The sequence below is a fragment of the Coniophora puteana genome, assembly GCF_000271625.1.
Source record: "Coniophora puteana RWD-64-598 SS2 unplaced genomic scaffold CONPUscaffold_1, whole genome shotgun sequence".
NCBI classification, from domain to species: domain Eukaryota; kingdom Fungi; phylum Basidiomycota; class Agaricomycetes; order Boletales; family Coniophoraceae; genus Coniophora; species Coniophora puteana.
Genome location: NW_006913053.1, coordinates 1,925,901 through 1,952,432, shown reverse-complemented (window position 1 = coordinate 1,952,432; position 26,532 = coordinate 1,925,901). Strand labels below are relative to the sequence as shown.

At 51.5% G+C, this 26,532-nt stretch overlaps 10 protein-coding genes and 1 non-coding gene across 11 annotated transcripts; 4 read left to right on the top strand and 7 right to left on the bottom strand.

The window, feature by feature from the left end:
- Positions 1-32: 32 nt before the first annotated feature.
- CONPUDRAFT_161268 (mitochondrial carrier) lies at positions 33-1,479 on the bottom strand. The gene is made up of 3 exons (XM_007765127.1): positions 1,269-1,479; positions 977-1,211; positions 33-923 (listed from the first exon to the last, which is right to left on the bottom strand). Exons 1-3 carry the CDS (start codon positions 1,404-1,406, stop codon positions 121-123), a joined length of 1,176 nt encoding a protein of 391 aa, XP_007763317.1. The 5' UTR covers positions 1,407-1,479; the 3' UTR covers positions 33-120.
- A 361-nt stretch (positions 1,480-1,840) lies between these two features.
- Positions 1,841-1,942, top strand: CONPUDRAFT_t10. The gene has a single exon. It is a non-coding gene; the product is annotated as a tRNA-Met (tRNA).
- Positions 1,943-2,215: 273 nt separating this feature from the next.
- On the top strand, positions 2,216-4,599 carry CONPUDRAFT_133951 (cysteine proteinase). Its single transcript, XM_007765126.1, has 10 exons — positions 2,216-2,496; positions 2,546-2,679; positions 2,742-2,912; positions 2,968-3,079; positions 3,132-3,188; positions 3,242-3,392; positions 3,441-3,864; positions 3,918-4,058; positions 4,113-4,199; positions 4,251-4,599. Exons 1-10 carry the CDS (start codon positions 2,331-2,333, stop codon positions 4,416-4,418), a joined length of 1,611 nt encoding a protein of 536 aa, XP_007763316.1. The 5' UTR covers positions 2,216-2,330; the 3' UTR covers positions 4,419-4,599.
- Positions 4,600-4,657: 58 nt separating this feature from the next.
- On the bottom strand, positions 4,658-5,385 carry CONPUDRAFT_78857 (uncharacterized protein). Its single transcript, XM_007764579.1, has 4 exons — positions 5,272-5,385; positions 5,030-5,219; positions 4,915-4,971; positions 4,658-4,845 (listed from the first exon to the last, which is right to left on the bottom strand). Exons 1-4 carry the CDS (start codon positions 5,280-5,282, stop codon positions 4,690-4,692), a joined length of 414 nt encoding a protein of 137 aa, XP_007762769.1. The 5' UTR covers positions 5,283-5,385; the 3' UTR covers positions 4,658-4,689.
- A 233-nt stretch (positions 5,386-5,618) lies between these two features.
- Positions 5,619-7,762, bottom strand: CONPUDRAFT_78856 (uncharacterized protein). Its single transcript, XM_007764578.1, has 7 exons — positions 7,257-7,762; positions 7,003-7,196; positions 6,886-6,954; positions 6,343-6,826; positions 6,224-6,293; positions 6,088-6,174; positions 5,619-6,035 (listed from the first exon to the last, which is right to left on the bottom strand). The coding sequence occupies exons 1-7, from the start codon at positions 7,581-7,583 to the stop codon at positions 5,941-5,943; spliced, it is 1,326 nt and encodes a 441-aa protein (XP_007762768.1). The 5' UTR covers positions 7,584-7,762; the 3' UTR covers positions 5,619-5,940.
- A 2,195-nt stretch (positions 7,763-9,957) lies between these two features.
- Positions 9,958-12,193, top strand: CONPUDRAFT_45079 (MFS general substrate transporter; the record flags this gene model as incomplete). The annotated part of the gene is made up of 12 exons (XM_007764305.1): positions 9,958-10,204; positions 10,266-10,280; positions 10,337-10,403; positions 10,457-10,765; positions 10,880-10,938; positions 10,992-11,276; positions 11,327-11,445; positions 11,506-11,597; positions 11,648-11,691; positions 11,742-11,910; positions 11,961-11,986; positions 12,039-12,193. The coding sequence occupies 12 exons, from the start codon at positions 9,958-9,960 to the stop codon at positions 12,191-12,193; spliced, it is 1,587 nt and encodes a 528-aa protein (XP_007762495.1).
- A 374-nt stretch (positions 12,194-12,567) lies between these two features.
- Positions 12,568-14,292, bottom strand: CONPUDRAFT_141048 (uncharacterized protein). Its single transcript, XM_007765125.1, has 11 exons — positions 14,190-14,292; positions 14,027-14,136; positions 13,970-13,980; positions 13,756-13,907; positions 13,613-13,707; positions 13,444-13,559; positions 13,362-13,393; positions 13,260-13,314; positions 13,160-13,209; positions 12,764-13,100; positions 12,568-12,709 (listed from the first exon to the last, which is right to left on the bottom strand). The coding sequence occupies exons 1-11, from the start codon at positions 14,226-14,228 to the stop codon at positions 12,657-12,659; spliced, it is 1,050 nt and encodes a 349-aa protein (XP_007763315.1). The 5' UTR covers positions 14,229-14,292; the 3' UTR covers positions 12,568-12,656.
- Positions 14,293-15,025: 733 nt separating this feature from the next.
- Positions 15,026-18,917, top strand: CONPUDRAFT_95112 (glycoside hydrolase family 92 protein). Its single transcript, XM_007765124.1, has 24 exons — positions 15,026-15,343; positions 15,399-15,457; positions 15,509-15,583; positions 15,641-15,752; positions 15,811-15,857; positions 15,911-16,082; positions 16,138-16,302; positions 16,354-16,616; positions 16,665-16,695; positions 16,743-16,804; positions 16,855-16,954; positions 17,004-17,060; positions 17,116-17,149; positions 17,207-17,337; positions 17,387-17,454; positions 17,503-17,571; positions 17,643-17,729; positions 17,781-17,909; positions 17,965-17,973; positions 18,031-18,117; positions 18,170-18,317; positions 18,425-18,429; positions 18,452-18,649; positions 18,702-18,917. Exons 1-24 carry the CDS (start codon positions 15,193-15,195, stop codon positions 18,867-18,869), a joined length of 2,427 nt encoding a protein of 808 aa, XP_007763314.1. The 5' UTR covers positions 15,026-15,192; the 3' UTR covers positions 18,870-18,917.
- A 311-nt stretch (positions 18,918-19,228) lies between these two features.
- On the bottom strand, positions 19,229-21,637 carry CONPUDRAFT_45437 (CBS-domain-containing protein; the record flags this gene model as incomplete). Its single annotated transcript, XM_007764333.1, has 6 exons — positions 19,229-20,110; positions 20,168-20,262; positions 20,314-20,833; positions 20,889-21,023; positions 21,076-21,354; positions 21,578-21,637. 6 exons carry the CDS (start codon positions 21,635-21,637, stop codon positions 19,229-19,231), a joined length of 1,971 nt encoding a protein of 656 aa, XP_007762523.1.
- Positions 21,638-22,302: 665 nt separating this feature from the next.
- On the bottom strand, positions 22,303-23,825 carry CONPUDRAFT_114942 (uncharacterized protein). Its single transcript, XM_007765123.1, has 8 exons — positions 23,752-23,825; positions 23,530-23,632; positions 23,428-23,470; positions 23,354-23,366; positions 23,249-23,296; positions 23,139-23,193; positions 22,927-23,085; positions 22,303-22,873 (listed from the first exon to the last, which is right to left on the bottom strand). Exons 1-8 carry the CDS (start codon positions 23,764-23,766, stop codon positions 22,548-22,550), a joined length of 762 nt encoding a protein of 253 aa, XP_007763313.1. The 5' UTR covers positions 23,767-23,825; the 3' UTR covers positions 22,303-22,547.
- A 185-nt stretch (positions 23,826-24,010) lies between these two features.
- On the bottom strand, positions 24,011-26,116 carry CONPUDRAFT_133944 (DEAD-domain-containing protein). The gene is made up of 6 exons (XM_007765122.1): positions 25,779-26,116; positions 25,525-25,724; positions 25,352-25,469; positions 25,000-25,301; positions 24,622-24,942; positions 24,011-24,564 (listed from the first exon to the last, which is right to left on the bottom strand). Exons 1-6 carry the CDS (start codon positions 26,059-26,061, stop codon positions 24,100-24,102), a joined length of 1,689 nt encoding a protein of 562 aa, XP_007763312.1. The 5' UTR covers positions 26,062-26,116; the 3' UTR covers positions 24,011-24,099.
- Positions 26,117-26,532: the final 416 nt, after the last annotated feature.

The window sequence follows — 26,532 nt, the reverse complement described above, 5'->3', positions numbered from 1 at the left end:
TTTATATCTGACAGCTGTCTTATTTATTTGCGCTTTGCTCCGTATTAGTCGAAACCAATATACCTGAGATGTGTTGTCCTAGTCATGCTACTTGCGAAGAATAATACATATCTGCACTCATCATAGCTCTGCCCAACCTGCGTCCGTCTCGTCCCCGTTAACGGTGGACAGTAAGAAGACGATGACGCTTGCACTGAGACGCATGCCCAAACCTCTATATAGCTGTCCAATGCCGGTATGTCTCCGCCAGTTGTCGTTCTCGGCTTCCTCCTCAGTACGCTTTTTGCGATCGGTTTTGAGAGGCAAATCCGACCTCTCCTCAGAGATAATATGCCACATCGCGTCGACGACGCCGTTGTACGGCACGGGCCGCGTCTCCACACACGTCTGCAGCGGCTTCGCTGTCCCGCGGGTCTGAACCTGCAGTCTCCTGCGCACAGTCTCAATGGGAAGTGTGACGAGCAGCGATGCGCAGTTGCCCAGGAGCTCGGCGATGCCCCATACCACGGGGTACGTGTCTGCCGCTACGTGCGGGCCGATGCCCATGTTTCGGGCGATGTACACGGGGAGCACGATATGCAGGAGCGGACGAAGCGTGTTGTCGAGAAGGGTGGGGATGAAGAGGTGCGGGTGCAAGTAGATGCCCTTGAGGCCACCTTCGTGAGTGATAATGTGCGAAAGGGCATGTATGGGCCCGGTGTATGTCTTGTGGCGCTGCATCGCCGACTGGGCAATGAGACGCGTTCGGACGAGGTCTAACGGGGAGAGTAGGAAGCCGGTCACGACATGGGAGAGCACTGGCAGGAGCAGTGGTGGCCCGGAGAAGTCAGGCGTCGCAGAGAGGAAGAGGGATTGAAGAAAGTTGTCCAACACTGGTTGAAGGTTGGAGGACAATACGTCATGGATGCAGGACGTCAAAAGACCTCAAAAGACGTTAAGCTATCATATCTCAGCTCAGAGATGTCCAAAGCCTTACCTTTCCATAAAGATGTCCACCCTTCTCCCTGGAAGGCGACAATTCGTTTCACCATGGCCCATGTAGTATCTGCGGTCCCTGGCGGAATGATGTACTCCGGCCGTGTCCCCTCATCCAAAATGGACGTCCTCACTACGTATCCATTGTCGTCTACAATGCGCGGCGTTCGATTCCTGGGCACTGTATTACCTGAGGGATCGGCGAAGTAGGATTCATCATCGGACGACTCGCTAAACTGGACATCCGTGTAACGTCAGAACGAGTTTGGAAGCCACTAAAACGTGATGCTTGCCTGTTCTTCTTCTGGCTCCTTCTCTTGCACTACTTGGGACATCTCCGTTTCTCCCGTTTCTCGGGGTAGCCACTGAATCTGAAGGAGTAACTTGCCGACTTCGAGAGGCATGGCAAGTGCAGTACTGGTATACTGCATGACCGCAGACGCGATGAGGGATTTAGCAAGGAGACGAACATCGATGCTTGAAGGTTCTGTGAGGTCTAAAGAAGGGGAGAGGTCAAAGATGGAGTTGGTGTTAGGCCGTGTTGACCACTGGTAGCCTCCTGCAGAGGAAGCTGCGGCAGCGGACGCGTTCTGGGATGAAGATGCGGGAGATGGAGGAACAAACGTCCATGGTGAGGATGGAGGGTTATAGAGGTCTCGGAGTGACGAGCCAGAGCTCATTTCGAGCGATTGTGGATGTGAATGGGCAACGTTGCAAGTTGGCTTACAAGACGCTTCTAGGGAACGGCAAACGGCTCACTCTTCCATGTGTCTCAGCCCAAGTATGACGCTGCCACCCGGCCGCGGGAGCTCGGCTCTTTGCTAATAATAAATGATATACGTACAAAGACACCCCCTTTTAACTTGCTTCCTTGGCTCAGCTGGTTAGAGCGCTGGTCTCATATGCCTATGAGGTTGCACATGCAATCGTAATCCAGAGGTCGCCAGTTCGATCCTGGCAGGGAGCAAATATTTTTGTTTTCATCAAGCATCTAGTGTAGTTATTTTATATTTTATATTTGTTATTCAATGTATAGTCGAGCTCATGGACATGCAGTTGTTATCGTTACAACACGCCTGATATATTGAGAATGAGAATTAAGCACTATCCAAGTGAGCTGTGTTCATGATGCTAAGTTGCCTGTCTGGGAAAGTTTTAGCGTGGTGAGACCTGCACTAAGCGCTGGAGCGACACGGTGACTTCGTGCCTTCATTGCCGGACAACCTACTTATCCTCGGATCCCTCCACTACAAGTCGCGACTCACCTTCCAGTCACAACAGCTTACTCCCGATAGGGGAACATACTACATACTCACTACCGAGCTCGGTCAAGATACCCCCGTCGTTTCTTGTCCATGGTCCAGAATATCCGCAAACGTCCCGCGGTTGAACCTCCCCTTCCCCTCCGTTCCGCCAAACTTCCGCGTTCGAGCACCGACTCGGATCTCACGTCACGCTGGCGTCAACTGGGACAAGACGCCAAAGGCTTAGCTGTGGATACCGTTTCCTATTTCTTCGGTGGTCTGTCGCGCTCGTCCACCGGGTCTGCCCAATTCTTACGTCTTTCCAGGTCCCGAAACCTCCTCGTCGTCCCAGCCAAGGGTAAACGGCTCATCAACATCAACACAGTGCAGACCAACTGCTCCTCCCCGCCGCGCGTCGATGTCATCCACCTTCAAAAAACCTGCAGATCCCCAGCCAAAGGTACCGTCCTCCTGACTGGGGCCCAGATACCGCGTTTACACAGGCCTAACGCGACGTGATAGTCGTTAAAGTCTCTTCCATCACAATCTCTGGACTCCCTGGTTTCGACATCAAGTGTACCCAGTCTCACTAATGGAGATACATCCCCATCTTCCAGCCAGTCGCCAAACGGCACCTCGTCTAGCGGTCTTGGCTCTCGACACTACAAACGAAATCACATATTTCATAATAAGGTTGGATCTCTGGCTCGCCTCCCGTTCCCGAACTCATCCTTTATCGGCTAATCAGCACAAGGCGAGAGTGAAAGAGATGCAGAAGGCCGACCTCGAGAAACTGACGCTAGAGCTTTATGAGCTGAAGCGAAGGGATGGATACAAATCAAATTTAGACACCTTCAAAGGCACGTACATCCGCGAGGTTGAAAATGCGCCACACTAATGGGTCGGCTGTAGACTTCGTAAACTACGGGGCTCGGCTGGAGCGTGTGGACCAAAGGGATATTCTGTCTCGTATGTCCCGTTTTCTGTCACACTCCTTGAGACCGTGCTGAAGGCCAATCAAGCTTCGCAGTCGATGACGGACCTTCATGAGCCTGAGCCCTCCAAAAAGCCACCTTTGCGTCGCTACTCAGACACCCATAAGGACGAAGAGGGACTCTACATTGGTGAATTCTTGAAACGCGCAATCAAGGACGCGAGGGAGTCTATCAAAAGGTAAGAGGCTTTACTGTATAATTGAACAACCTAATCGTGGTTGCATAGACCTATTCCCAAACCTTTCGATCGTTACGGGAACCGCATCCGGCTCACCCTGTTACGAAAAGACCAAGAGATTGAGGACCACCTGAGACCGAAACCGCCACCTTTGCCAACATCTCTCCTTCCAAAAGAAGCAGATGAGGTGTCGAAGCTGCTGACTAAGAGAGGCTTGATATCGAAGGTCGCTCGAGAACAAGTGTCGGACAAGGACCTGGTCCGACTTGGGCCTTCACAATGGCTCAATGACGAGATCATCAACTTCTACGGGCAGATGATCTTGACGCGTTCCGAGGGTGCGAAGGAGAACTCTTCCGCCAATGGCGCTGCCAATGTACCTCTGAGGGCACATTATTTCAACACATTCTTCTGGCCCACGTTGACTAGCAAGGGGTATGATCAAGGTCGATTAGCGAAGTGGACAAAGAAGGTACCTATTGCGTTGTCTGGCTTATCACTCACTCACTCACACCTCGCCCTAAGCTCGATTTGTTCGCCAAGGATATCGTTCTTATTCCCATTAACCATAGCAATATGCATTGGACGGCCGCTGCTATCAACTTCCGAGAGAAGCGGATAGAGTCCTATGATAGCATGGGCCACTACCAGAAAAGTGTCTTTAAGGTAAATCCAAGCTAGTTTCGATGGTTGAACGACAGGGTATTGACTACCCATTAGCCTCTGCGCGATTACTTGAACCGAGAACACCAAAACAAGAAGAACGCTCCGTTTGATTTCACCGGTTGGGTAGACTATGTTCCTGAGGTGACTACCCACCTATTGCTTTACGGTTTAAAATTAACTTTGTACTGCCAGGAAACTCCTCAGCAAGAGAATGGCTTCGACTGTGGCGTGTTCACTTGCCAGTTCATGGAGTCGTGCTCGCGAGGACGGACTTTCAACTTTACCCAGAAGGATATGCCTTACTTGCGCAAACGTATGATATGGGAGATCGGGAACGCTACGTTCCTTGACAACCCTTGAGACGCGTTCACGAACAGTCGCTATCTTGTCCTTTCAATTCTTGCTTTCGCTGTGTTATTACTGTCGAGTTGTTCTCCTGCGTTGTTGCATCCCTTCTATTAATCTTCAACGGCCTATATTGTAGTTACTTATTTCCTACCTTAAGCCTCACTCACCTTCCGAGGTTCACATTCAAATTCACTATACCAGCTCGCGCGCGTATACGCGCTGGCGAAGGACTCTCTTCCATCGTGTCGCGAGTGATAAACGACGAAACTTGGTGTTGTATTGATCACCGCCGAAACCACCAGACGACAATGAAGAACCAGAAGACGAAGATGAGGAATAGGATATACCAAAGCCATCGACAGCCCTGGCGCTGGGACATGTTGTTCATCCGTCTGAACGTGCCAGCGAGTATACCGCCTGTCTCCGTGAAAGCGTCGTTCTGCGGAGTGATGCAGCGTCAGGAAAATCGGTGTCCGAGGAGGCATGAGCAGAGGACGGGGCACTGCACCATTTGTGAGAGTTGTATTGTCGAATCCTTCACTTCCCGTCCAATCTCAACAGTCAACTGTATGCAAACCCTATGAGTACCTGAACGGTGCGTCGAAATCGTAGCGACGACGTACGCCTTTGAGCAGCTTGACTTTAGCCGCGAGCCCTTCGATCTGCTCGTCATTCTGCCCCTCCAGGTCGTCCACGTATCGCTGCCCCGCGGGCTCGGAGCCGTAGCTGTCATGTGGCGAGGACCGCCCCGACGCTGGAGGGGTCACACCAAGAAGAGAAGAACGATCCCGAAGTGAATTCGTCGCTCTGAATCTGCACGAGTCCTGAGCAGGCAACGACTTGGACAAAGTGGGAGGACAGGAACCTTTGTGACATTGTAGTTCAAATCAAAGGAGGCCGGTTCCGACTACCAAGGGTTACTCAGTTTTTCCGCTCTGAGCTGCTTCCAATAAATACGCGAGGGCTTGTCAGAGAGTTGTGTTAAGGGCTGACCGCACACAAGGGAGGTATATGACGCAGAGCGCGGCCAGGTCTGACAAGCTTCTTGTGTAAAGTCCACGTGGAGAAACGTAGCACACTAAGTTTAGAATTCGTCGTTTTGGTAAATACTGTCCTACTCTTCCAAACGTCCAAGTACCAACATCAAAATTCGTTTCCCGGACTACAATACCATGACGAGCTCAGCCAAAATTTCCCAACCAAACAAAAAGGCTTGCTGATAAATTCCTAGTCCTATGGTCTAATAATACACTGAATGAAACAAAATTATATGAACACCAGGCGGGTGCAAAGGTAAGCGCCATGAAGCCAGTTATGGAGCATGAAGAGAAGAACGAGCGCCGAGGAACCAGGGCTGACATGTCCAAAGACGCGCGCAAGCGACGAATATAGGCTATACGTATATGTATAAGTCAGAAATGGGAAGAAAGATATGAAGGCCTTATGTGGATATGCTAAAGATGTATGTGGGGTGAAAGATGGAAAAGTAGAGGCCCCGGGGGTACGTGATACATAAAAAGTCCGCACAAAACACTCATTCGATACTCATTCGGTTGAGGTTCATGCTCATGGTTGCCCGCCCAAGGTGTTGTGATCCCTGGGTCCGTGCATGCGTCTTGCCCCGTGTCACTGCGGGGGTCGTCAAAACACCGAAAAACAAGCTGCATGAGGTGGTACATACTCGACGCCTTCAAGCCTTTGCCGAAGTTTCGCATCACGATAACGCTGAACACTATCGTCACAATTAAGAGGATTATGGCAATAATGGCTAGTAACAAGTCAGCAAAATTATCGACTAATCTCAATTAAGCACGTACAAAAGGTTGCTAATGACTCCCACACGTTCACATAACTAGTGGTCTTGCGCAATACGAGCACTTTGATGAGCTAGATGCATGTCAATGATCGTACATCGCACCATAATTCACAAGCCTACCTTGTATACGAAATAGACCAAAGCAGCTCCGCAGCCAGAGAGGAAAGTCCACATCATCAGCTTGTTTTCATGGCGGACCGCAAGATGTCCTTCGACCAGTAGTACAACAGAAAGGGGGAGGGCAGCACACGTAAGGTAATACTCCCAAGTGTGCTTCGTGAGAACGAGCCAGATGAACTGTACGCAGAAGCCAACCCAGAGGAAGACGTCGAACTTGATCAAGCAGATGAAGATTTGGTAGCTGGCGAACATTTTCTTGATCCGTCGGTCCGCTCCAAGGAACTTGTATACCTTCCAGCCGAACTCATTGTAAATCTTCCATCCGAGGGCAATGTATGCTATTTCCGCGGCAGAAATAACGCATGGAATCACGGTGGTGAGAACTTTGACAGATATGTGAAGGAAGCCACTAGTCGAGGTTGTATAGTCTTGTATTTCTCCGATCTGAATGACAGCATATAGGAGGAACAGCAGATTGAAAACCCTGATACGAAGTGGTGGGAGTGTGAGGTCACTCAGAAAACGCAAGGAAATATTGCTCACGTGAGGCAGATAAATTGCAATGTGTTTCGGGCGTACACAGCGTCAACAGCCATCACAAGCTGAAACACGCTGTATAAACTAAGCAACACGCAACTCAAATTGGAGAAAAGGTCGTACTGGGCTAGAGCAAAGATACTCAGATACACAGGCATTTTTTCCGCGGCTTGTGTTTGATCAGTCTGGGATAGCAAACCATCCTCTTGCCCTGTCTGCAACCGGACGAGTAGGTCGCCTTCAATGGCCAAATCGATGATGGTCTCAACAATGACTGTGATCACGAACAGCCTACATGCCCATGAATCTGGTATGAGCTGAGGTGCCACGTTGAGGTGTCAGAAGAGTTGCAAGTGACAACTAGTCGGCTCACTTACTTTACTCCACACGTTCTGCTTCTCCGCATCTGTTTCGGCAGGGAGTGTTGTTGGTGGGTAAGATGAGGCAGGGAAATCCTCCTTATCATCATCCAAGCTTTTGCCGATAGAGTAAGATGGTTTGTGGTCGAACGACTCGGATGGATCTCTTGGGTTGGATGAAGGAGTTTGAACGGTGAAGGTCTGGTGACGGGAATTTCTCGAGTAGGGAGCAGCGTACTGGTCAATGAGGTCGTCATAAGAGCTCTTTGCTGCTTCATGGCGGGTAGCTGCCGAGACTTGGGAAGTCGAGAAATCACCGTAGGTGGTTGTCAGTGGGCGGGACATGGTGAATGAGCGTCAGAGTTTGGTGCGGCCTGCGACTTTGGAGAACAGGTTGAGGATTCGGAAGGAGAGGACAAACCGTCTGAAATGGAGGATCAGCGGTTACAAGGAGAGCTGGAGACGCCAGCACTAGTAGTGATAGGGAAGGAGCGTGTGGTGACCGTGGTCGCTGTTTGCTGCGCTTTGTCGCGACCGCTGTAGAAGTTGCCACTTGGGCTTGTCCCTCGTTCTATTATTCACAGCGCGGGATTCAACTGCCCGTTCCCGACTTCATCTAATTATGGGTACCCCTACCATTTTGGGACACGTCGGTCCTCCACTACAAACGACTGTGGCGACACGCACAACCTTTTGACCCTATAAGCGCCCAACCGGTTGAGCGCCGCCTCCGCTGAAAAACGCTCTCAGCACCATAATCATAGACATCAACCCATCCTGCCCTTAGGCTAAACCACAAGACGAATATTCTCCGAGTGTTGCTTCACTCTGCAACGACTCCCGTCCTCGTCTGTGGTGATAATATCAAAGATGATACTCCACTCAAAACTTGGGTCAGAACTCTGGTTGAGCTTGAGCCGACAACACTCTTCTGAGCTGTCTTTTCCTTGAACTCGCTCTCTGTCGCTCTCAACTACGTCGTTGACAGACCAACTCTCGTCCCAAAACGCCGGCGACTGAATTGGGCACGTAGTAAAACGCGCTACGGGCCTAAAACGAAGGTAACCAACACTGTGACTGAAGACTAGGTGCTGTAGCATGGCAAAGGGCTAGAGCGAGTTACCCAGCACCACAACTGTGTAGGTACCCAAAACAGGGATTTATGGACCGTTCAATCCGCCATGAACGTTCAAGCTCAAGGCCGAAACCCCACAGTCTTCCTAGCCGACTCCGCGCATCGATTGAACAAGCGTGGGTCGGTGCGATAATCTACACAGTCAGGGCGCAAGGGACACACGGCGATTAGAAGCTGATTCAAGCTAATTGAACCCGTCCTTATGGTTTTTTGAACTAGAATTCTTCCGGTAGGAAAGCGAGATTCCTGATTTTGCAGCAAAATGGCTGGCTCGGGGCCTGCTGTGGGCTGCTTGCCACATGCGTTCAAGATATGGCTGTCAAGGTACTTGACCACGGACTCTCACGTCAACGCCGTACAGTCCGAAGATTAAAGATATGGGACTTGATGGTCCCTCGCACGCGACAGGCTCGCGACAACGCCAGCGAGTTCAAGAATAAGATCCGGAGACCTTGAGGTCGCAATAAACCCATGGAACGTAAGGCGGCGGCGGACCAACGCACCGGAGCGCCGACGTCCCTCGGAATTCCGTATAAATATGTTCTAGATCTGACATGTGCCCAGGGTGACCACGACTTGACGCACAGAAAGGGGTTGAAAACACCCTGGCAAGGGCAAAGATATGTTGCGTGCAGACTGCGGAACGGAGCTTTTGAGCCAGGGACGCACCTAGGTGCCCGCTTCGAAATATCGAAATTAGCCTTTTCAGCTTCCACATCGAGGAAATGTCAATTACGAACTCCGATCACCACCACTCATTCGTTGTGGTCTGTTGTGGTCCCCGGTCCGTGGTTCTCCTCTCTGCGCCTTACACACGATTGCGGTTCTCTGTGGTTCTCTATGACTCAAGTTGCTCGTCATTTTCGCCATGGCTGGCAAAACCAACGGCTGCTAGGTGTCTAGCTTGGGAAATGTTCCCTTGGAATCTGATATGAACCACAAGCTAAGCCGCTTAGCGCTTCCTTACTCGGGCCGGTGCTAGATCTTGGATTTGAACACCTCCGTTCGACCATGGTCGAGACACCTGAAATCAAGTAATGTGCGCTCTTCGTGGCAGCCATATTCTCGCGCCCTGCGCTTCCTTCGCGACTTTATCGGCCGACTTGCTGAATTTTTGCGATCACGCGTGGCCTTCCTGCCAGACTCAGAACGCTTCCGCCGGCTGCTGCGTCCGTGTCATCCTGTCTTTTGGTCCATTCATGCATTTTCGAATGCAGCCGTAAGTGAGACAAACACGTAAACTTTCTTTAGCGTTCCCAGATCGATCAAATGCACGACGGTAGCTCCGTGTCCCTGCATCACGCGGAATTGGCGGCGGACGCACTGATCTCATGCTTCCCTACTCTTGCTTTATACCGTATAAAAGACGAGTTTATTGACATTCTAACTACCGCTTTCTTTCTTTCCTTTCTATCATCTCTCTCTCTCCTCCACTTCCCTATGGAGTCTCAGTCGTCTTCTACTTGCGGCAACACCACGTCAGATTGTGGCGCTACTACCGAAAAGCCCCCACCAACCCCCTTGTTGGAGGTCCCTCACGGTGTAGCCACGCCATCGACCGTGTATTCCCCTTACACCCCCGGCATGTCCGACAAGGACAATTTGGACTATTTTTCTTCTCAGCATTATATCCATTCCACTACTACTACTGCAGTCAATACCCCCAGCGAGATTCCTACGTACAACAAACTTGAAGATACCTCCGCTGACCCCCCTGTTATTCCTGACCTTACTCTTGCTACCACTTCCGGCTCCGTAGAGTTCGAACGCTTGACTATTAGATTGGTCTGTTCTTGTTTTGTTTATTTTCTTTGTGGTTGGGGAGATGGAGGTAAGCGATTCCTCGACTTCGAACGTAATGTTTGTGGTTATTGACATATATTCAGTCACAGGAACGGTCCTTCCTTGTACGTCACCGTCAAGGATGTACGATCAATCTTCCATTTGCTGATGTGCTTTCCAGATTTTGAATTAGACTTTCACCTTACTACCATGACCTCTTCGCTTTGCTATGCCACCCAGACCGTCGGGTAATCTATTACTCGACTCTGCGCGCGAGACGGAGGCGCTAATCTTCCCTCAGTTTTGCCCTTGGAACTATCTTAGTTGAACGCGTGATGAAACTTTTTGGTCAATTCTGGCTCTTGGATGAAGAACGATCTTATCTCCCAGCTATCCCGGCTCTTCGGCGTCTTATCCCCAATCGCTTCCTGTCTCCCCGCAAGTCGTCTGGGGTGGGATATTCGGAGGCGAAGTCCCGTTTAATCACCCTGCTTGTGTCGAGCATGATTCACCCGTGCTTCTTCATTATCCTGGGGCTTTCGCGCCGTTTCTCGGACCTGCTCATTGCTTATGCTTTGGTGGGCTTTGCGAGGTCTTTGATGACGGGTAAGTGGCCTCTTTACATTCAGGCGCCGGTAATAGTTGCTAATGAGTTTACATTTTAGCTTCTCTGTGCGTGCCTACATTTTGTGGGACCTAAGCCACAATGCTAATTCAATACTAGGAATGCGTATGTCGCATCTACTCCCAGTAAGGGGCTCGGTATCATCCTTGGCTTCTGGAGTAAGATTCTTTCACAGTAATGGTGTTGTGCTCTGACAGACAATAATCTTCAGGCTCAGGCTCGTTCCTCGCTCCGCTTGTCTGTCAGACCATCATGGCGACCGGAGTTCCTTGGAGGCACTTCTATCTCGGCTCTCTTGTTTTGTCCGGGATCAACATCGCCTTCCTCATCTGGGCATTCCGCCCGACGGTGAATGAATTCGAGGCTGACAAAAAGGCAGCTATTGACACCATCAAGTCCGCCTTGGCATCCGAAACCACCGTCGCCGGGACGGCGTCCGAAGGCAAGGAAGATGCGTCCAAGTCCGAGTCCTTCCACGCTCCTCAACCGGCGAACAGTGAGTTCCCACCGATTGTGGATTGAATGCTTTCTGATAGTATCCTTTAGCTCTTGCCCTGGCCTGCCGCATGCCTTATCAGTGGGCTTTCTCTGTTTTCTCTGGCCTTTACAACGGAAGTGAGACCACCATGTCGGCTTTCATTGTGACCTTCCTTCTTGGTGCCCGCGTAGGCCTTTTTACTCTTTTTATCTCGCCGGATGTCTGAGTTTCGTCTTTATTTCTCTAGGCCGCAAACCCAAGTACTGTTGGTTATGCAGGCAGCGGCTTCTGGGGAGGTATGGCCGTCAGCCGCTTCCTCTGGGGTTATTTTACTCCCAAGTAAGTGGTACACTTGATAAACGTTCACAGTTGCTGAACAAGCATTATAGACTCACTTATACACAACGCAAGCATATCATTCACGGATGCACATGTAAACATATTTTCCTTCGTGCGTAACATTGGGCTAACCTTTTTGTTCAGCCGTCGCATTTTTAATGTCCCTCTTAATCCTTCTGATTCACTCCGATACCGAGAACTCCTTCGGCGCCGCTATCGTAGGCCTTGTCTATGGTCCTATTTATCCAGCCAGTCTCGGCCTCTCCACCGAGGTTCTGCCTCGTGAGGTTCACATGGTTGCCATGGCCATTAAGTTCGTATTTTAACATTCATCGGATCATGTGTACTGACTAGCATGGGTAGCTCCGCGATGGCGAGTTTTGCGAGTGGTGAGTGCGGTTCGACCCTTCCGGCTATCAACTCTGCTGACAAGTCGTTCAGCGCTTATGCCATTCATTGCCGGTGTTATTCTCACCGACTTCGGCGTCAAAAATCTTATATATATGACCATGGCTCAAGGCGCAGCCATGACGGTTCTCTGGGCTCTCTTCCCGTCTTCCCCTCCATCACGTGTATCATCTTCCAGCAACGCTTAGACGACTCTCACTGCATCTAGATATTAGAGTGTTTGGACCCCTAGAGTCCGCACCTTTTCGGTTTTTTGGGTAACGGTTACGCGCGTCGGTTCATCGGACGATATATACTAGACTCAGTACAATTCGTGGACTCACGTTTCTCCTCTCTAATCTCTTGCTCTTCACGCTTTTATATTTCTCTGCATCCTCATAGGTTCCTTCATTTGCTTTCTTCTTGCTCTTATCATCATCATCATGATTCCTGCTTCACGCGCTTCCATTCTTATTCGCTGTACGATTGTGACATTACTCTTCCTGTACGTCAACGTCCTGGTTCAACACTTTCTTGTTCTTGTATGATGGTTATCAATAGTTCTGTGTTACATGGGTTTTTTGATTTACATATGTGCGATAGCCATAAGGGGACAAATAAATACGACCACAAAGCAAAGCGAAAGCAGGTGAGGTAATATAGATAGGTGAACTAATTACTGTCAGTATCTGTAGATGACCCTGTCTCTTCGCCCTCTCCATTATCTGAAAGACGACTTAGTGACGGATTTAAGCTCAGTGATATAGCTCGAGACCTACCCATAAGATAGTTGGGCTCAATACGCGCCGGCGGTGGCGGGCGTGGCGGACTGACACGCTTTGGTGGTGGTGGTGGTGGCGGCGCAGATGCTGCTGCTGCTGCAGCGGCCGCCAGAGCGGCCTTTCCTTGGCCAGTTTTGACGCCTTTGGGTCTACCACGCTTGGGGGGCCCCGTGCCGGTGGCAGTGGGCTTCGGAGGTGGAGGTGCAGCGGCTGTCGCTAGTGTGTTAGTGAAAGGTGTGGTCAAAGCAGGCGAGGGACAGTCGAGCTCCGTAACAGAGGACGAGCGAAGCTCCGAGGGCACCTCGGGCTGGGAACGACACGCACCGGGAGCTGCCTTTGTGCGGCATGAGGTGAGAATGGAAGTGATGGATAGATGACTAGAGAATGTCTTACCTTGGTGGGTGATATACCTTCTGCTTCTTTTACTCGGGATACCGGTGAGCCTGCAAGATGTTAGCGTGCGACATTGCGATAGTGGCGGTTGGTGACTGACCCGTCGTCTTCTGCTTCTTTTGCTTCTTGGCAGGCGAGATTTGAGGTGAACTTGGCTGGAGGTCTCTCAGCCTCACACACTTTAAGAACCAAGTAGACCTACTTGTTTTCGTTTCAAATTATACTCAGCCTCGTCTAGACAACCTCGTAAGAAGAAGAAAAATGTTCAACCCGGTTGTACATACCGGCACGTTTGCTCTTTGACTTCCCTTTGCCTTTGCCATTTACTGAGGTGTCATCTGATGCCACACCCGCATCTGAGCCTAAAAAGGGGGATGCGGAGCGCCCAGGTTCCATTGCTCTGAAAGAACGGTTCACACGACATTGAGTACAATTGCACTGACTGTCGCTCACTTGGTTTTAACGCCCACCGCCCCACGGGCGGCTGTTGCCCTCCGGCCAAGGCCCATGCACTTGCTAAGATGAGGAGCGTATCTGCTCGCTGCTACCTGACGAGGCTTTGGTACTAGGCCAGGGTAAACAAAAGACTAACTCACCTTCCGTTTACATACCAAGCATTCGAAGTTACCAATATCATCCGCGGACACGCTAGTTCCAGCATTTGAGCCGCTTTCCTCCTTCACCGAAAGTTCGTGACTTCCGCTTGCGGGATCTTGGGACGGTTGCACGCTCGTGCCATTGGGGTGAGCTAAAGTACGAACGGTATGCCCATGACTTTTATTGTTCTGCGATTGCCAATGAAGCGCCTACCCATGCCACAGCTACTGACGTCAATGTCGGCAGCTGCTTGAAGGACAGACGACTGACCGTGTATTACATACAGCACATACTGCCCTGCTCTTTGCAACCTCATGATGTGCGCGCAGCGCTATGTCCATGGTTAGGTCATCAAGTAGAGCCGAGAATAACCTGGATGCCTGTCATGTCTCCACAATGAGCTCGTCGTAAGGATGCGTCAAGACTTACGTACCAGGATGTTAATCGTTTCATCCCTCTCAGCTTTAGACATGATGGTGTGTCTTGAAAGGTCAACAAGGACCTATGACGCGCTGCTTATCCAGACAAGTTGTTTTGAGTGACAACCCCGATCACACTTGCCCTAAATGATCGCGGACCTCGAAAGCCTCAAAATGGCTCATGGTTAAAGGTTCCGCGGCACGAGCTGTTTTCATTGCATCTTCAGCTTCAAACGTCGTAATTTCTGAGAAAAATAACACCCCACTTTTCATCGCGCAAAGAATGATCACTATGGCTGAAAGCAAGCTGATAGGGAAGTCTAATGTCAAAACAATTGAGAATGCTTAGGCAAATCAGCTCTCAGTTCAAGTCAAGAATTTTGTCGAGCATGGAATTTCATGTACAGTTCATTTCACTCATAGCTTGACCAATTTGGAGCCGTTGCCTCGAAGAGTGTTATCGGCAATTCCTTGCAGGATGCGACTCGTGTTTTCCCTGGAAGTTGGAGTGCAAGGTGACTGAATAGATCGGGCCGAAGATCTGGAACACGTGCCATATAGCGGAGAAGCATCTTCGCTCACGCGTCATCGAACCCCAGCTGTGGAATTTCGCAAGTAAATATGGTAATTCGAGCACCACCACTCTAGTTCGCAAACAGACGCCCACGCTCGCTTCGACACATCCTCAGGAAATCAGAATGTCTTCTTGAAACCTGGCATGAGCGCGGAGCTGGTTTTGGTCTCGTTCAAGCGCTCAAGGACTCCCTCGCAAAGCGAACACATGGGTGGAAATCAACTTCGTTCCACTCCTATTCATCCTTGTGAATCTGCGGCCATGCTTGCAGTGGGAGCTACCCGCCTGACCGATCCACCTGACTGTAGATTTGTTCCTATCTATTTCGGTCCCACTTTCGACGCTTGATCACCGCCGCTCTATGGAACTGATGGACAAGGCCGGAGTACAAAAGCCCACCACGACTCCGGTTCGCTCTGCTCTGACCGAAGCATCACCCAGCCATGGCTCGCTTCGTCGCGCTGTGCTCCGCCCTTGCGCTCTTGGTACAGTTTTCCCAGTGCGCGTCGAATGCAACAAATTCAACGATCTCTGATCCGTCGAGCTATGTTAACGTCTTCATTGGTACGACAAATGGAGGACATGTCTTCCCAGGTCAGCATACCCTAGACGCATATATGCACATCGTCAGCTCAAATTGCCAACGTAGGCGCGACCTTGCCACACGGACTGATCAAAGCTGGAATGGATACGGACTCTCCGGGGAATGTAAGAATCTGGTATCCATCCACCCTGGTGCATGCCTGACTAGTCGTAAAGCAAGCTGGTTATGACGCGAACGCGACTTACAACGCGACGGGATTTTCTCAGCTTCACGACGAAGGCACAGGAGGAGTACGTTTTAACACGGCACGAAGTCTGCGGCAGCGCTAACTCTTGCCTGCCGGCTAGGGTGTATCGTTGTCAAACTTCAAGCTCTTCCCTCTCCCGAACTGCACCGACTTTAGAGCTTGTCCGACGTCAATGGACTCAAGAAAGACACTTCGCGTTGTTCTTCCTGATGGTAAAAAAGGATAACTTTCCCGCGTTAGGCCCATGTACTGAATGAACTTCATTGTCAGGCACCCCAGACGATGCGGGCTCTCCCGGTTACTTTGCTTCCAATCTAGTGCGTCTTATATGGGGTCTCCTCAAATAATGCTCAAATCGTATTGGTGACAGTCAACTGGTATCCGAGTGGAATTGACAGCTGCAAGCCGCGCCGCGCTGCATCGCTATACATTCCCAGCTTCATCGACTCTTCCTCGGATGATCGTGGATATCACAAATGATGGCTTGAACAGTAACACAGAACCCGTCATCTCTGTGGACCCGACTTCTGGTCGCGTCGTAGGTTAGGCGGATTTATGCAACACGGCTCTACTGTGCTCATAGCTGTTGCTTCGTAGGTGGCGCCAGCTTTGCGGGATCATTCGGTCCTGGGAGATACAGTGTCTACACTTGCGTCGACTTCAAAGGAGAAGGATTTGACTTAGGTTCTCCCGTAGAATATGGAGTATATATTACGGACGAGCCAACACAGTACAGCACGACATTTACGCAACTCTATTCTGGTACTCTCTTACCTTGACTGACCTGATTCTTGCTAACAGGAGAGCAATCAGGTTTCGACTCGGAGATGGGTGCCCTGCTCGGTTTCTCGCCTTCGTCTGACAGCTCCGATGGAACGACGACCATCCTGGCACGGGTTGGCGTGTCGTTCATCTCCACCGACCAAGCCTGCTCGAATGCCGAGACCGATATTCCTGAGTGGGACTTTGAGGGAGTGGTCACGAACGCTCGCGACACATGGAACGAACTCCTAGGCAGAATCCAGGTGGATACTACTGGTGTCGACGATGAGATTACGGAGCTGTTTTACTCTTCGGTAAGCACAATACTGTGCATCACGCGCATACATTGAGATCATCTGCAGTTTTACCGCACGCACCTTGTCCCCGCTAATTGTGAGTGGTCCCAGGCTTGCTATAGCAGCACACTGACATTCTCACAGATACCGGCGAGAACCCAAAGTGGGAGTCAACAGAACCTTACTATGATTCGTTCTACTGCAACGTGCGTTTTCATTTATGATATTCTACTTGATCTCCAACGAATGTTTGCAGTGGGACACGTTCCGCAACCTTTATCCTTTGTACTCATTGCATGACCCGGAACGCTTCGCTGAGATTGTCCGAGGGATGATCAACATCCAGCAACACGAGGGTAAGGGAACATGTTCAATATGTTGCATTGTGACTTAAGCTCGTTCTAGGATGGCTTCCCGAGTGCCGGGGCGCCACCGTTCAACAGTACATTCAGGGTGGAAGTGGTGAGTAATGAATGACATACACAGAAGAAGACCAGGTTAATTTCGGCCGTGCTAGATGCTGATCCAATTTTGGGAGAATTCTTCGTCAAGTATGTTCGCTACCATGAATGCAAGACATGGTGGGACTCAGCTGATGAGATATGCAGGTATCATGGGCAAGCCGCCTCCCTCGGGGTGTCCTCCGACAACTTGTTCCAAGCTTTGCTCGTTGATGGCGAGAATACATCTACAATCTGGAACCTCCAGGGTCGCCTGAACACTGCTTGGAAGCAGTATAGTGCGTAATCAGGTCTCGAAGGCTTCTCCGCTCGTAACTCGCCTCGTAGATTTCATCCCTTCGGACCTTTACGCCCCTGGAGGCGCGGCAACGAAGCAGGTGTCCCGGACTATAGAGGTAGCCCGCTTTATTACCAAGAAGATTATGTAACTGATTTTGTGACAGAGTGCATTTGATGATTTCGCCATTGCTCAAGTCGCCAAGATCTTGAACCAGACAGACATTGCCAACGAGGTTTGTGACATTCGATCTTGCTGGCCATGTTTTACTTCGCCTACGCACTGTACTCACTAGTCTGTCATTAGTACTACTCTCGTGCCGGCTACTATGTCAACGTCTGGAACGAGAATGTCACGTTGCCCGGGGATGACACGGTAAAGGGCATGATGCAGGTAAGCAAACGGAAGCAGCAAGTTATGTTGTATCTCATCTATCGTGTATAGCCTCGGTTCATGAATGGAACATTTAACTACACTGACCCCCGTCATTGCAGCGTGAACGACCCGACACAAGCGACTTGTTATTTGGATGCTACCAATCACGACGGCTTCTACGAGTCGTCACCTATGGTTGTGAGTGCCCATCATACTTGCATGTGTGCTCGCGATTGAAGATCATCCTTCATAGTACTCGCTGGTAAATGATATGCTACGTTTGATCTGACCAGGCCTGGGCTTGACTATGCTGCACCAGTTCGTTCCCCATGACACGGCAAAACTCATCGAACTCGCCGGTGGAAACGAGTCATTCGTTCATAGGCTCAACGTCATGTTCGAGCAGGTACGATGAGCACCTTTTCTACCGCGAGGAGTTTTGGCTGAATTTTTTTCAGCACTTCTTCGACATTTCGGATGAGCCCTCGATGCAAATCCCGTTCATGTACCACTATGTCAACCAACCAGGGCTTAGCGTCCAGCAAGCCCGAGAGACGATGGCTGACAACTTCAACACGACTGTGATAGGTATTCCTGGAAACGACGGTGAGTTGGTCGGTGCTCCCCTGTCGAATCATCCCTAATACAGCATTGCGGCGGACCGTGACGTCAGATTCTGGTGAGTTTCTACCATTCCCAAATACACACCACAGATTCTAACCACCATATGCGTGTTCGCAGGTGTCATGGGCAGTTTCGCCGCCTTCGTACTGCTCGGGATGTATCCCGTTCCCGCAACGCAGCAATACTTGCTCGTCTCTCCGTACTTCCCCCAGGTCTCGTTCTACAACCCCGCCTTCAACTCAACCACGACGATCAAGGCGACCAATTTCCAGGGGAACCCTGCGAACGGCACCGGAGGAACAGTATACATTCAGGTTGGTTCGCTCGTAGCTCACACCATCCCTTCCTGACATCCGTCGCCCGTAGAACGTCACGGTGAATGGCCAGCCATACAAGTCGAATTGCTACCTCGACTGGGATGTCTTCCAGTCGGGCTCCACTGTTGAACTGACGCTCACCGACGATGCCAGTGTGGCGTGCGGCGACACCGCTGATGCGCTCCCTCCTTCGCTGTCCACAGGAGGATTCGCCTAAAGACAACTCAATGCTAGATTGCTGAAGCGCTGATGTTGTTGTATTTCCCAGAACTTTTTGTTCGATCCGGATTCTGCAATAAAGATAAATTGTCCATTGTTCTAATCCGAGTCTTCCGCTTTTATGTACACGCAGTCAGCGACGTAATTACCCAAGAGTAAGTCAAAACCATATGCATTGAATTGTTCGTGATAAATCATATGAGCAAAGTATGTACTTCGTCAGTCGGTGAGTCGGTCATGGTATGTAACTCTATGGAAGCAAAGGCAAGAATGGAGGCAGGACGGAACGTAGTTCAATGAAAGGGCGTCGGCGCGTACTCTGAGACCAGCAAGCAAGCGGGCCCGCTTTTTGTCCGTCTAGTCTCGGGTGAGACGCGAGATTGTGAACACGGTAAGAATAACGGCGGCGAGGGCACCAATACTGGCCGGCAGAAGCAGTTCCTTCGGGACGCCCATGACGAGCTCCGGTTCGGGGGGAGGAACGTGCACCATCGCAGGCGGAGCCTGCGCAACGGCCTCGGGTAGGGTAGACTCGACCTTCTCCACCTCCTTGACCTCCTCCTGCGCGGCAACGGCAACCTCGGCGGCCTTGACCTCGCTCTTGTCCGCACCGGCCTCGGCCCAGTTCTTGCCGCCCTGAATGAAGAGCACGACGCGGTCCGAGCCGGTCGTGCGCGCGATCTTGACCGCGTCCGCGATGTCGGTATCGCTCGTCATCAGCACGCTGTCGCCGTCCGCGTCGGTGTACGAGAGCAGGAAGTCGGTCGGGTCGGGGCGGCCCTCGGGATCGCCCTCGTACTCGATGAAGAAGGGGTCTGTCGCGAGCTTACCGCGCACAATTTCGCGCAGCATCTCGATGCTGTCGTGCCGCGCCTGGAATCGGTGCGTGCGCCCGCTCGGCGTGCGGAACTTGAACACATACGTCCCGTCATCCTGGGGCACGGAAGAAAACCCAGTGATAGATGGGGCAGAGATGTCGCCGCGTCGACGCGCGTAGCCTTCCAGCACCGACTCCTCGTCGACGACAGATGCAGAGTCGTTGGGGTGGACTTCTGATTGCGGAGACTGCAATCTCATGTTGTGGTTGGTCAACGACATGCCATCCGTGGGGGCACGAGAACCAGAAATCATGGACTCGGTGTCCTCTCCCCCACCCAAGGAGTCGAAGAAACGACCCCACATTGGGCCACCTTCGGCATCGGCATTGCCTCCAGCAGCCTCAGTGGTCATGGTGTTCATCTCAATACTCAACTATTAGTAACATACGCAACACTAGCGACGGCTGGCGGTGCACACCTGTTCAAGCGTAGCGTACGTGAGTTTCAGCACGTCTACGATAGCCACCAGACGGCCATCAGTTTCGACCACAGGAAGGTTGAGGTAGTGACCATCTTCGAATGCGTGAGAATCACATATTGCGTGTTAGCTAATCGAGAACTTACTATGCATCTTCTTGAGGGCATCATGCACAGTGGTAGTAGGAGGAGCGGTGTCAGGATGAGGGGTCATTACCCGGATGACACTGCACATATTTGCATCGAGTCCAGCAGCGATGACACGAAGAACGACATCCTTGCTGGTGAAGATACCGGCAATCTTGGGATGAATGCCGCCATGGTTCTCCATAACGCACACGGCGGTCGTCCTCCGCTCCTTCATCAGCCTGGCGACCTCACGGACGGTGGTCTTGGGCGTGACTGTCGCGGGATGAGTGCGAGAGTCCATGATGGTGGTGAGATCGGGCAAAGCCGTCTTCTCGCGAAGAGCCTCAACATATGCGAGCATAGCTGCAGCCTGTGGGTTGGTCGACATGTTGGGGCCGAGCTCGGACTGCACACCAGCGAGAGCAGAGTAGAGCTTTTCTGAGGCAGAGGAGCTGCGCTCGACCTTGTTAAGAGCCTCATGGAAGACCTTTGTGATATCAAGGAGACCGACCACGTTGCCCTCCTCGTTACACACAGGCTATCTCCAGTGGTCAGCACTGAGCAAGTTCTAGAGATAGTCCTAGGAAACGCACCAAATGCCTGAAGTGCCTCTGGACCATGAGCTGAAGAGCCTCCGTCGCGCTGGTGGAGTCGCGGGTGACCATAGGGCCTCTGGTCATGATCTGGCTGACTGGGGTCGCGTGGGGGTCCAAGCCCTCAGCGGTCACCTGAGCGTACAGTTAGCGCAAAAAACTGCCACTGGAGCTGTTTGGGACCAACCCTATAGGCAAGATCCTTGGCAGTGAAGATACCGCTGAGACCCTCCTCATCGTCAACTACAAGGACACAGTCCGTGCGCTTGGCGGCACAAAGCTGACTGGCCTCTGCGACAGTGATAGTCTCTGGAACGGTGAGGGCGGCACTGGGCTTGAGAGCGGCGACGGTGCCTTTGGCTACCTGTAGCTTGGTACCGCGCTTCGTGCGACTACCACCGAGTTGCTGGGCGGTGGATATGGTGCGCTTGCGGGAAAGCTCGCCCTCAATCTTTTTGCGGATGGCCTGCGGGTAGAGTTGTCTGTCAGTGACGGATACGGAGCGCTGGCGGACACGGGGGCGGATGGTCGCGGTGTCATAGTTGTTGGGAGGCTTGGAAGGAGAAGCGGGCATGTTTGGAAGAAGGAAGGAAGACTAAGGAGAGCGGCTGTACACGTGCAGACCAACGCCCGGTATAGTGTTGTAGCACGAGGCCTGTGGTTTTTTCTTATGGAGGAAGAGGACTGACCTCGTCGCGCTTTGACTGCTTCCTCCGAGTCTCTGACATCTGACCGGAGACCTGGGACATGGCTGGGTTGCTGGCGTGTCTGAGGGAGGGACCGGCTGCGTCCGAGTGGTCGGAAGGGAAGGGGCGGGAAGGAGAGTGTGACAATGTCGGAACAGGAATACGCGACATCTAAAGGCGGAAGGAAGATGCCAATGAATGTGTCTTGACGGAAAGTGCGCTACTGCTTGAGCTTGCTCTCTCCTGCTTTTTAGATTTATGACAACCATGCAATCCTCCCGGCTCCGGAACAATTCTCCCTGTTTGGCCATGTTTGACTAGCAACGTATATTAATGCAGGCGTTTCCAGGTCGTCATTGTTAGAAAAACATGTCTACTTTCAGCCTCTACCCCTATTGCCTCGACTCCTCCTTGTGTACAGGTAGTAGCCCCCTCCAAGCAACACGAGCACAGTAAAGTTTGCTACCAACAAATCTGAGCTTCAGACTTTTGTAGCAATGATACAACTCACCTGCAACAAAACCTAGCGTCCCTTGAAACACGTCCAACACAAGCTCGACTACGCTTCCTCCAAGCTTGATTGCCCCGCTGAGTAACTCTTGAAGTAGGGAAAAGATTGCTTGAAAGACAGCAAGTACCGAGTACGCCAGTGACATGGCAATACCTGATATTGATGCCACGAACTTGCTCACAGCAGATGATAGAGACGCCATTGTGGGTCCTAGATTGTTCTTCCTGCTACTACCCCCGACTTCAACCCCGTCTTTATACAGCAGAAAAGGAGATCTTTCGTCATTGGAGCGCCCCACACGCTTTATGTTGTCATTCGTTACGATAAGTATCCGAACATAGATTTAGGTCTAACACAGAACTAGCGCGCTAATAGCCGGAATGGGTTTAGTGCAGGCTGGGAAGATCAATAGCGACATTCAAGCAGCGACCATCTGCCTCCAAGATCATGCTTGTCCATCCTTCAATCTCTCCTTGCTCCGCCGGCGGGGGGCTGTTGCGGCGCCAGCGTGCTTCCAGCCCATCTGCCGATCAGCTCGCGAACCTTGCCCCAGGTCTGGATGGCGACGGGAGGGTTGCCGGGCTTGTTGATAATCGCGTTGATCCTCGCGTCCGCAGTGGTGATAGCATCACGCGTGAAAGCAGACTGGTAGTACCTCTGACGCAGGAAGTGCGCAAATACGAGAGGGCTCAGGAGCGAGTTGCGGAACGTAATGGCGCCGAGCAAGACGCGAACGAAGATGAGCAGCTCAGTGAACGCAACGACCCGCATCGCAGTGTCGTAGTTAGCTATCAGAGGTGTCAGAGCACTCTAACCGGGGACATTGCCATATAGAAGTCACCTTTGACCCAGACCTGCAAACGCTTGGCCAACGGGTGGGGCTGAGGAGGACCACCCTGAGTAGCAGGAGGGGAAGGAGGGAGGAATTGGGGCATCAAAGTCGTACGAGTGAACGTGAGGGCGTGGAAGAGAGAGAAGATGGTGTACGGGATGAGAGCGACTGCATCCAAGGATCAAATCGCATCATTGGAAGACAAAAGCAAACTGTCTTACCAGCAACCGGCTTCGAAGTCCACCAGAAGAAGGCGAGGAGAAAGTATTGGACATTCTGAACGCAAAATGAGTAAACGCGTCCGGTTTCGTACATCGCAACAGTAACACACCTCGTCCAATAGCGCGCGCCTGATGAATGCGATGTTCGGTTGAGGAGTCTGTTCCCGTTCAGTTTAGCCACCGAAGTTCCATTTACGTCATTTTCACCAACTCACCCCAAGCGACTTGCTGCATGACACGTTTAGCCCACAAAGAACACACAACGTGATGAGACGAAAATGAGACTCACTGGCATACAATGATATAGCTCAGCAGAGCTCCGGCGAAACTAGCTGTACGTGACAAGAGGGGTCAAACGACAGATGCTAAAGATGGAGCGAACCGCACGCACCTTTGTACCACCACGCCGATACAGTTTTGAAGGTCACCCACCCAAGGAAGTACCGCAGGGCACCAACCAGGAGCACGAAATGGCCTGCTGCCCAAGTGTAATGCTACAGGTGTCAGTTACAACGTGGTTCAGCAAAGGACATGAAGCGACGCAACAAAGAACACGTAAATAAACGTGAGTCGTTTTCAATACATCAAACTAGACAGAGAAGGATAGACGAACCTGTTTCGTTGCCATGAAGGGTTCGCGCGTGCGCTGGATTCAAAGCTGGAGGTAAAGGCAGAAGGAGTTTCCAGAGCAGAGCCTCAGAGCAAATGCGCGGTTGACGCATGCATGTGTCTGGGCAGGTGTTGGCTTTAGGGCCGGCTCGCAGCTCCGGCGGTTGCGCCGCCCACGCGCCATTTCGTCATACCGTTTATCTTGAGAATATCCAGCTTCTTCCGAAGTACAAATATCGAGATAACACTATTCTACCTGTCATGAACTTTTGACGACTGCATGCATAAAAACCAGAACGACAAGAAATGCGTAAAATCACTAATATAGTGCCGATGTTGTAGCCCTATACCACTACTGACTCCATTGCACGCCTGACTGCTTCATCTGTTTCCGCTCCTTACCCTTCCGATACTTCTCCTTCTCTACCGCCTTCTTTCCCAGCGTCTCAATCCGCCGTGCCTTCCCAGCACCCCGTTTCGATTCGTGCTGCTGACCCTCCTCCTCATCCATAACCGCCTCGGCGTCATCGTCATCGGCGCCCTCTCCCAGCGGCATGTCCTCCCACACCTCCTCCTCTTCATCGTCCAAATCGCCTCTCCGACGCTTCGTCCCAGATGGCGCCTTACCGCCTCCAAGGTTGACATTCACCCGCGGAGGAACCGAGAAGCCGAACGCCTTCCCGACTTTCGCCAGGTCCAGAGCGTTGATGTCGAAGATCTTCTTCAGCGAGTACGATGCATATGACTGCAGGTATGAGCGGAAACCATCTTTAGCAGACTGGTGGAGGAAGTAGTTCTTCTGGAGTAGCTTCTCAAGCTAGGCAGAAGTGTGATGAGTGATCAATCCAATCACCTTCAACATGTAGTGGCTTACCTGACTCTGGACATTTGCAATGCGTTCGGCGGGGAAGGTGTACTCATTCAGAGGGACCTTGGCCTGCTTCAGATACCTCAAGAAGCCCAGTTCGCTCGGAAGCAAGAAGAGCAGACTCTTGCCGACTTTACCCGCACGCGCTGTACGACCGACACGATGGATGTAATCGCGAGGGTCGTCTGGCGGATCGAACTGCACAATCCAGTCCACCCGAGGAATATCAAGCCCACGAGCAGCGACGTTCGTGCAAAGAAGGATGCCAGACTCTGCGTTCTTGAACTCGAAGAATGTATTCGTCCGTTTTTGTTGTTTTTGCTTTCCCTAGAGTGTACGGTGCAAGCTTTATAGGTAACGACGACTTCAGTAGCAAGAACTTACGTGAAGATCCAACACAGGGATATCAATGTAATTTAACAGCTCGCCATGGTATTTGACAGAGTTGCAACTCGAGAAGAAAACAATAACTTTCTTCTTGAGATTCTTTTTGAGAAAGGTGAAGAGGAGGAGGAAACGGCGTTCGGACGGGCACACAACGTAGCCTTGCGAGAGAGTGGAGACGGTACTCGTCGTTTCCTCCCCGTCCACGTCGATGTGCAGGGGGCCTGGTCGGAGTGACATTCGTGCAAGGTCATTTACCTTGGTTGTTTGAGTTGCAGAGAACAGCATAGACTGCCGATTTTCTATTCGGATATCAGTCAATAGTTCCAAGTCTCATGGAACTAGAACGCACCGTTTGGCAAGATCGATATGATCCTTTTCATCTCCTCTTCGAATCCGACCTCCAATATACGGTCCGCTTCATCAATGACGAGAGCTTTCAAATTTCGGAATACAAATCCCTTCGTGTTCTATGAGGCAAATCACGTAAGTGATTATATCGCACGCGGGTGTGCGCAAACGCACCTGCAGATGATCAAGTAACCGTCCAGGGGTTGCCACAAGCAAGTTCACCCCTTTCTGAAGCTTCTCAGACTCCGCACGCTGATTTGCACCTCCCATGACCACACCGAACGTTTGAGAGTGATAGGCCATCAAATCTCTGGCGACCTCAAAGATCTGCAGGGCCAGTTCTCGTGTCGGACTGACGATGATAATGCCAGTACCTATTACACTATCATTGGCATTGGTCAGATCCATGGACTAAGGATAACGCTCACCATTCCGAGGCTTGAACTTCATCCTATGCAGCAACTCCACACAAGGTATGAGAAAAGCGAGCGTCTTGCCAGATCCTGTACGAGCTGCGCCAAGAACGTCTCGTCCTGCAAGGAGGGGAGGGATCGACTTGGCCTGAATGGATGTCATAGTCGAGAGGCCCATGTCGGCGAGGCCTTTTGAAGTAGCTTCCGAGAGCTCGAGGGAGGAGAACGGCTCACGAGCAGGGGCCTCCTGAGAGGGCCCTGCCTCTGGGGCCTCTGGGGCCTTCTGAGATGTAGTCATTTCGTCTTGCGAAACTTGCAGCGAGACAACGGGGAGGATGGGAGGAGAAGCGGGCGACTACCCTGAGAGATATGATAAGTGTTAGTATGTGCCTAGCAAGCCAAAGTCGCCTCGAGGAAATTTCGACGGGGCGGCTTTCGGAACTTGCCGAGGGCCCGAATCTTCCGCAACGAGCCAAAGGCAAGTCAATCTATAGCAGTACTTACCGCGACAGTCTACACTTTATGACATGTCACTAGACGGCAAGCTAAACGCTACTAGTTTGCTGTATCACTCAGGCATTGTGCTAGCGTCTCTCGTAGTTGGAGCGCTCTTGGGCTACCGGTCTGGCGCCAACTCAGCGGTTCTTCCAAGTGTCCCGTTGGAAACCAAGCCCGAGTCCAAGTCCAAGTCGGGTGAACAAGAAGAAGAGAGTAGCGACGAAGAGGACGAGGAGGACGACATCGCCGACGGAGATCTCAGCGCTGTGAA

Bases quoted from the DNA above. Each gene is read 5' to 3' on its own strand.
- CONPUDRAFT_161268 (XM_007765127.1), bottom strand. From the start codon at position 1,406: ATGCAGTATACCAGTACTGCACTTGCCATGCCTCTCGAAGTCGGCAAG. The intron at 1,212-1,268 runs GCAAGCATCACG...ACGGATGTCCAG, and splicing joins AGGAGCCAGAAGAAGAACAG to TTTAGCGAGTCGTCCGATGA. The intron at 924-976 runs GTAAGGCTTTGG...ACGTCTTTTGAG, and splicing joins GTGGACATCTTTATGGAAAG to GTCTTTTGACGTCCTGCATC.
- CONPUDRAFT_133951 (XM_007765126.1), top strand. From the start codon at position 2,331: ATGGTCCAGAATATCCGCAAACGTCCCGCGGTTGAACCTCCCCTTCCC. The intron at 3,393-3,440 runs GTAAGAGGCTTT...GTGGTTGCATAG, and splicing joins GCGAGGGAGTCTATCAAAAG to ACCTATTCCCAAACCTTTCG. The intron at 4,200-4,250 runs GTGACTACCCAC...TTGTACTGCCAG, and splicing joins GGGTAGACTATGTTCCTGAG to GAAACTCCTCAGCAAGAGAA.
- CONPUDRAFT_78857 (XM_007764579.1), bottom strand. The intron at 4,972-5,029 runs GTACGTCGTCGC...GTTTGCATACAG, and splicing joins AAGTCAAGCTGCTCAAAGGC to TTGACTGTTGAGATTGGACG. The intron at 4,846-4,914 runs GTGCAGTGCCCC...ATCACTCCGCAG, and splicing joins CAATACAACTCTCACAAATG to AACGACGCTTTCACGGAGAC.
- CONPUDRAFT_78856 (XM_007764578.1), bottom strand. From the start codon at position 7,583: ATGTCCCGCCCACTGACAACCACCTACGGTGATTTCTCGACTTCCCAA. The intron at 7,197-7,256 runs GTAAGTGAGCCG...GTGGCACCTCAG, and splicing joins AGCAGAACGTGTGGAGTAAA to CTCATACCAGATTCATGGGC. The intron at 6,955-7,002 runs GTACGACCTTTT...TAGTTTATACAG, and splicing joins AGTATCTTTGCTCTAGCCCA to CGTGTTTCAGCTTGTGATGG.
- CONPUDRAFT_141048 (XM_007765125.1), bottom strand. From the start codon at position 14,228: ATGTCTAAAGCTGAGAGGGATGAAACGATTAACATCCTG. The intron at 13,560-13,612 runs GTGAGCGACAGT...CCGTTCTTTCAG, and splicing joins GCGGTGGGCGTTAAAACCAA to AGCAATGGAACCTGGGCGCT. The intron at 13,210-13,259 runs GTCAGTCACCAA...AACATCTTGCAG, and splicing joins AAAGAAGCAGAAGACGACGG to GCTCACCGGTATCCCGAGTA.
- CONPUDRAFT_95112 (XM_007765124.1), top strand. From the start codon at position 15,193: ATGGCTCGCTTCGTCGCGCTGTGCTCCGCCCTTGCGCTCTTGGTACAG. The intron at 16,083-16,137 runs GTTAGGCGGATT...GTTGCTTCGTAG, and splicing joins GACTTCTGGTCGCGTCGTAG to GTGGCGCCAGCTTTGCGGGA. The intron at 17,455-17,502 runs GTAGCCCGCTTT...ATTTTGTGACAG, and splicing joins AGGTGTCCCGGACTATAGAG to AGTGCATTTGATGATTTCGC.
- CONPUDRAFT_114942 (XM_007765123.1), bottom strand. The intron at 23,194-23,248 runs GTGTGTTACTGT...TTTTGCGTTCAG, and splicing joins GGCGCGCGCTATTGGACGAG to AATGTCCAATACTTTCTCCT. The intron at 22,874-22,926 runs GTGACTTCTATA...CACCTCTGATAG, and splicing joins TTTGCAGGTCTGGGTCAAAG to CTAACTACGACACTGCGATG.
- CONPUDRAFT_133944 (XM_007765122.1), bottom strand. From the start codon at position 26,061: ATGACTACATCTCAGAAGGCCCCAGAGGCCCCAGAGGCAGGGCCCTCT. The intron at 25,470-25,524 runs GTGCGTTTGCGC...TTTGCCTCATAG, and splicing joins GGTTACTTGATCATCTGCAG to AACACGAAGGGATTTGTATT. The intron at 24,565-24,621 runs GTAAGCCACTAC...ACTTCTGCCTAG, and splicing joins TTGCAAATGTCCAGAGTCAG to CTTGAGAAGCTACTCCAGAA.